Raw genomic sequence first — 6000 nt, 5'->3', positions numbered from 1 at the left:
TTAATTACTGGGTTGCTGTATGTTTTCCAGGCTGTATGGTCATGTTCCAGAAGCATTCTCTCCTGACATTTCTTCTGCATCTATGGCAGGCATCCTCAGAGGTTGTGAGGTCTGTGGGAAACTAGGCAAGTGGGGTTTATATATCTATGGAATAATGTCCAGGGTGGGAGAAAAACTTTTGTCTGCCTGAGGCAAGTGTGAATGTTGCAATTGGCCAGCTAGATTAGCACTGAACGAACTTGCAGCTCCAAAGCTTGGCTTCTTCCTGCCTGGGAGAATCCTTTGTTGGGACGTGTTAATTAACCCTGATTGTTTTTTGTCTGGAATTTCCCTGTTTTCTAGAGTGTTGTTCTTAATTTACTGTCTTGATTTTAGAGTTTTTAAAATACTGTTAATACTGTTAGCTGGGGAAATTGTGGCCTTCCAGAGATTATTAGGTTACAATTCTCATCATCCCGAATCACTGAGCTGCAATTCAACACTATTTCAAGGGTCACGTGTATTTTAATATTGTGGTATAGTAACTTTGGTAGTATGGGAGCTACATTATGAGAGTGTGCATGACTACAAATGTCCTTTCACATTTCACAATATACCTACTGCAATTCTCAAACACACATTCCAAGGCATAATGAACTAGTTTATTAAACGTCTTTAATGAAGAAAGACAAGAAGCGCCGACTGCTGACAAATTTATACCAAACAGCCGAGTGAAACCAAAATAGTCCAGAACGTTTTAAAAACTCAGTTGTTTAAAAATGAGGTACTGAACAGTTTTTCTTTGGAAGGTGACATCAACCATTTCCCTCTCTCTTTATCACACTTGTTACAAAGACGTCTTTAAGAATATCTTTATCCAGGTTCCTTCCTATGGACAGAACAAGATGAAAAAGGATAACACTATTAATGAATTATGATATTATGAAGAGCATATGCTATTGAAAAGACAAATAGACCAGACACGTAAAAAGGATTAACCAGGTGCTCTGCAACCTTGGCAGAAACCTGGCTCCATATGAGAGACGTGTATTCCCCTTACCTATGAAAACTAATCTATTCGTTCGTTCATTTTCTTCTGTCCATTTGACAGTGGTTTCTTCTAGATCATAAAGCTCATGGACACCTTGTACAATCACCTGATGAGGTTTGTCTTTGATAGACACAAGTCCCTGGTTTCAAAAAAATTGGAAGCAAGAAAATTGAGATTTCTATACATTTAATTTCAAGCATCCAAGTACTATATATGCAACAACAAAAATAAGGGAAGGCATTCTGTAGTTAGACTTCTTAATTACTTGGAAATATGGAGATAAAGAATAAACATTAACAAATAGCAAATACAGAAAAGTATTTCTGAAGCATTTAAACTTTTTTACAATACAGGTTTCAATTATTCAACTGTTGCATTTTAGTCTAGCAACCCTGCTATTACAACAACACTATGTAACAAAATTTGAATTTTTTGCTGTTCCTGGTTTGAAAGTGTTATTTCCTGTTTAATTATGTAGTAATTACTTTATTTATTTATTAGCAACATTTATATCCCGCCCTTCTCACCCTGAAGGGGACTCAGGGCGACTATTGGAGTAGTTGTTATACTCCAGAAACTTCGTTTTTGTGGCTGCCACAAACTGTGTTGAATTCATTAAGACTCAATGATATATTCATTGAAAAACTATAGCAAAATGTGCTGCTGGATGTCCCACAAAAATAAAGTTTTTGCAATTTAATAAACCTTTTCAATGTTTTTATGATAGAACCAATTAAGAAATGACCAGGAACAAAAATAGTATATATTGTTTGTACATTAAGAATGTTGAGGACAGTCTTGAGAAAAGAAAAGAGCAGTCAATCAATAAAAATAAATCTACCTCAACAGGCTAACAATACAGAACATTATCCAGTGAAGAAGGGACTGTATTGCCATTATCTTCATGCCATGGAAACCACTGTATTATATCTGCTTTCCACATATTTTACCAGAAACCCCAAATCTAGATTAGCCTACAATATGGCAGCTTCTTCTATCATCTCTCTTAGATAATGAGATGTACTATTTGTACAGGAAGGAGCTATGTCATAGCTTATTTCCAGAAAGTCAAGGATTGTTATTGCCCAAAAAGAATGGTAAGGAACCATGATGTACAGCCTCCAGCACAACAAAGTTCAACTTCTGAGCATGACACTAGATCAATGGACAACATCCCAATCAACATATCAATTTAGGTTTGGTTGATGTGCATATTAGCTACTTTTTGTGGCCAAACATAAACCTAAAAAAAACAAAGCTATGTCTAAGTCTATCTATGTCTAACATCCCCAGGAGGAAGTGTTTTGGACACTTAGACATAGATAGAGATAGAAATAAGGAAGTCCTATTTAATTACTTAACAACTGCAGCTAGAATGAATCTGGCCAAATATTGGAAAGACAAGGAAATGCCGGAGATAAGAGGATGGATAAACAAAGTCTGGGAGATTATGAATATGGACAAATTAACTTATTGGTTACAAAACACTAATGGCAGACCGATGAAACAGACAAACTGGGAATTGGTCAAAAATTACTTGAAGGAAGAAAAGTATAACGTGATTATCTAAAATGTAATAGAAGATAAGATATATTAAATACTGAAATATGCAAACAAAAACGAATCTTTAAATCAGAGACACCAGATAGAATTGGTTGAAGAAAAAAAAAACCAAACACAGCTTGAAATTAAATAATTGATACGATACTGTGTTAAGATGGAAGTCAATTTTATTTTAAGTGGGGGTGGTGGTTGGGTATTCTTCGAGTATGTTTTGTTTTTGTCTAGCTATTACTTTGTCACTTTTCCAAACCCCTATTCCTTTTCTTCACCACTATATTCCTCCGTTGTGCATTTGGGTTTTACTATATTGTATGTTGAAAACACCAATAAAAATGTATTATAAAGAAAAAAAACAAAGCTTCTGAAATTATGTAAAAATAAGAACTGAACCTTGAGTCTTATGACTTCCATGGGGTTACCTCTCTTGTCTTTAACATTTTTCTCCCACAGCAGATTCTACAAAGAAAAGATGAATTTTAAAAATACATTAAATACCCGCTGGGGGAAAAAGTTAAAATAGTGCTTCCAGGGACAAAGAATAAATAGTGAGCAGGGCATTTAAGGCAAGATATACAGTATAATGCTTACTTGAACAAACACATTTAGGTCTTCTTCAGTTGAACTTCCCGCTACTTCGAATGTTGATGTAACAATACTCTGAAAATATATATGTATACTTAGTTCTTCAAAAAAGAGAAAATAATTCCCAGTAAATAAAAATTACTGCACAGTATTTCCAATTCATATGAGCACACAACAATGAATATAAAATTAATAGTTCAGTATAAAATTAAAGTTCAGTAACTAAAGAGAAATTAAGTGTGTTAGTACATGATGTGATAAACGTTCTGTATGCAAATCCAATCTCCAACAATGTGTGCCATCTGGAATCTCAGGCAAATATTTACTTATCAAATATTAACCATACTGTTTATACTGATATAGTTGTATGGAAAAAATAAAGACAGACATAAATGACTATCCTTGATGTAACAGCTCAATGTAGCTGTGTAATAGAATCAAGCAGCACTTTGTTGAGGCAATTTCAATTATTGCGATGTTATCATTGAATCCCATTCTGACCATTGCTTATACACACAGTATACAAATGTGTAGACCTCTTGACCATAAGGAAGGTTGAACGAAGGAAGATAGATGCTTTTGAACTGTGGTGTTGGAGGAAAATCCTGAGAGTGCCTTGGACCGCAAGAAGATCCAACCAGTCCATCCTCCAGGAAATAATGCCCAGCTGCTCACTGGAAGGAAGGGTACTAGAGGTAAAGATGAAGTACTTTGGCCACATAATGGGAAGACAGGAAAGCTTGGAAAAGATAATGATGCTGGGGAAAATGGAAGGAAAAAGGAAGAGAGGCCAACCAAGGGCAAGATGGATGGATGGTATCCTTGAAGTGACTGGCTTGACCTTGAAGGAACTGGGGGTGGCCACGGCTGACAAGGAGCTCTGGCATGGGCTGGTCCATGAAGTCACAGAGAGTCGGAAGCAACTGAACGAATAAACAACAGACCTCTTGAAATGGCAATAATCTCTTTAGACAATTTATTTGACTTACAATTATAGATCTGAATTAAACGAATTCTATTTTGTCTTTGAATCTCTCTCCTAACCAAATAAGTGAACATATGAATAAATATGTTTAATTTGCCCATACAGTTATAATCGCAAGATACAACAAACAAAATAATATCCAAAAGCATTAGCCAAAAAGCATGAAATGGTAGCTGCCCATTTCATGATTGCACAACTCCAGGTACTGAAGAAATGCCATCGGTTAGAAGGAAAGAAGCATTCTGCAAAGGGATATATTCTGCTTTTAGCAGCAGAGGAATGCATTTGGATCTAGGCTCCCTATAAAATAAATGTAGAACACTGAACCAAAGGTATAGTTATGTGCTCTGAAACTCAGGTATAACGGTTCTATGCTATATCTTGCACAGGCCAGTTATAAGAGCTTTACTGCTATAAAAGAAGACATATTGCTGGTAAATTATACAGTAGATGGTATAAACACCCCAGCAATTTCATTGATGGAATTCAGCATCACTCATGGCCACAGTGCTGAAGCAAACAGTGAAAACCAGAATATGCAAGCACAACCCATCTCCTGCTGTCCATTACCTATGAGAACTATACAAGCTGGTTAGCAACAGAGAAAAAATAACTCCCTCAATCCATTTCCAGCATTCATATCTTTTCTCTGCCCTAAAATGCCAAACTAATGCTAAAAGTGGCACAGCAGGTTAAACCACTGAGCTGCTGAACTTGAGGACCAAAAGGTTGTAGGTTGGAATCCAGGGAGCTGAGTGAGCTCCCGCTGTTAGCCCCAGCTTCTGCTAACCTAGCAGTTTGAAAACAGGCAAATGTGAGTAGATCAATAGGTAACGGCGGGAAGGTAACAGCTCTCCATGCAATCATGCTGGCCACATGACCTTGGAGGTATCTATGGACAACGCCAGCTCTTTGACCTAGAAATGGAGTGAGCACCAACCCCCAGAGTTGGACACGACTAGACTTAATGTCAGGGGAAAACTTTTACTTAATGCAAAAATGTCAAAAAAAGGTCTTTCTCTACAAAGTATAACTTTATGTTTGGCCACTATGCCAACAAGGATACTAAAACACATCTATCTTGTCACTGAGGCCCAACTAATTATCTTGCATGAAATGGATCACGCATGAACCTGCCTCCCATGACAGTCATTAAACCTGGCCCATGCAAAATACTACTGAACATAAAAGCAGTAAGTTGATTTATATGTTGTCCAGAATGAGGGTGTAATATATATAGATAGATAGATAGATAGATAGATAGATAGAGAGAGAGAGAGAGAGAGAGAGAGTCCCCAAAAAACCCAAGTCCTTAATTCCCTCTTTTCATCTTGCCATAAATTCATAGAATCATAGAGTTGGAAGAGACCTCGTAGGCTATCCAGTCCAACTCCCTGCCAAGAATTCAGGGATTGGTATAATACGTCCCTTGTAAACTATGGTGACTAATCAAAGGAAAGGTGTGGGATGCTAAGAAAGATGCAGTAAGATATGATAGCACTCCATGTGCAAGTGGCAATGAACACTTTCCTTGCAAATTATGCTTAATGGGGCACTACTGCACAGACAAAAGGGGGGAAAAACAGTTACCTTGTCTAGGTGTGGATGAGGTGCTTCCTCTAGCTGCAGTCTCTGCTGCAAACTTAGAACAAATAAAAACATTTAGCTTTATGTTATGAAGATTAAGAAAACACCTATCATTCATACTGTAAATATAGGATTCACAAATGTAAAACATGTAGGGCAGTAAAATAGATTATGCCAAATGAAAATGAAAATTATATGACTGTGTGGCCCTTCCACACAGTCATATAAACCAGAATATTAAGGCAGAAAATCA

The 6000-nt window shown here is 36.8% G+C and overlaps 1 protein-coding gene across 1 annotated transcript in view; it reads right to left on the bottom strand.

Annotated features, from left to right (window-relative positions):
* Positions 1–637: 637 nt before the first annotated feature.
* The window catches only part of zng1a (Zn regulated GTPase metalloprotein activator 1A), a 28442-nt gene continuing 23079 nt past the window's right edge, over positions 638–6000 (bottom strand). The window contains exons 12-16 of the mRNA XM_003216550.4: positions 5751–5802; positions 3182–3250; positions 2984–3049; positions 1040–1169; positions 638–868 (exon numbers count right to left, since the gene is read on the bottom strand). Coding sequence (XP_003216598.2) covers positions 795–868; positions 1040–1169; positions 2984–3049; positions 3182–3250; positions 5751–5802 — 391 coding nt within the window. The 3' untranslated portion in view covers positions 638–794. The remainder of the gene's footprint in view (positions 869–1039; positions 1170–2983; positions 3050–3181; positions 3251–5750; positions 5803–6000) is intronic.

The sequence above is a fragment of the Anolis carolinensis genome, chromosome 2, assembly GCF_035594765.1.
Source record: "Anolis carolinensis isolate JA03-04 chromosome 2, rAnoCar3.1.pri, whole genome shotgun sequence".
NCBI classification, from domain to species: Eukaryota; Metazoa; Chordata; class Lepidosauria; order Squamata; family Dactyloidae; genus Anolis; species Anolis carolinensis.
This window is presented reverse-complemented; position numbering and strand designations above follow the sequence as displayed.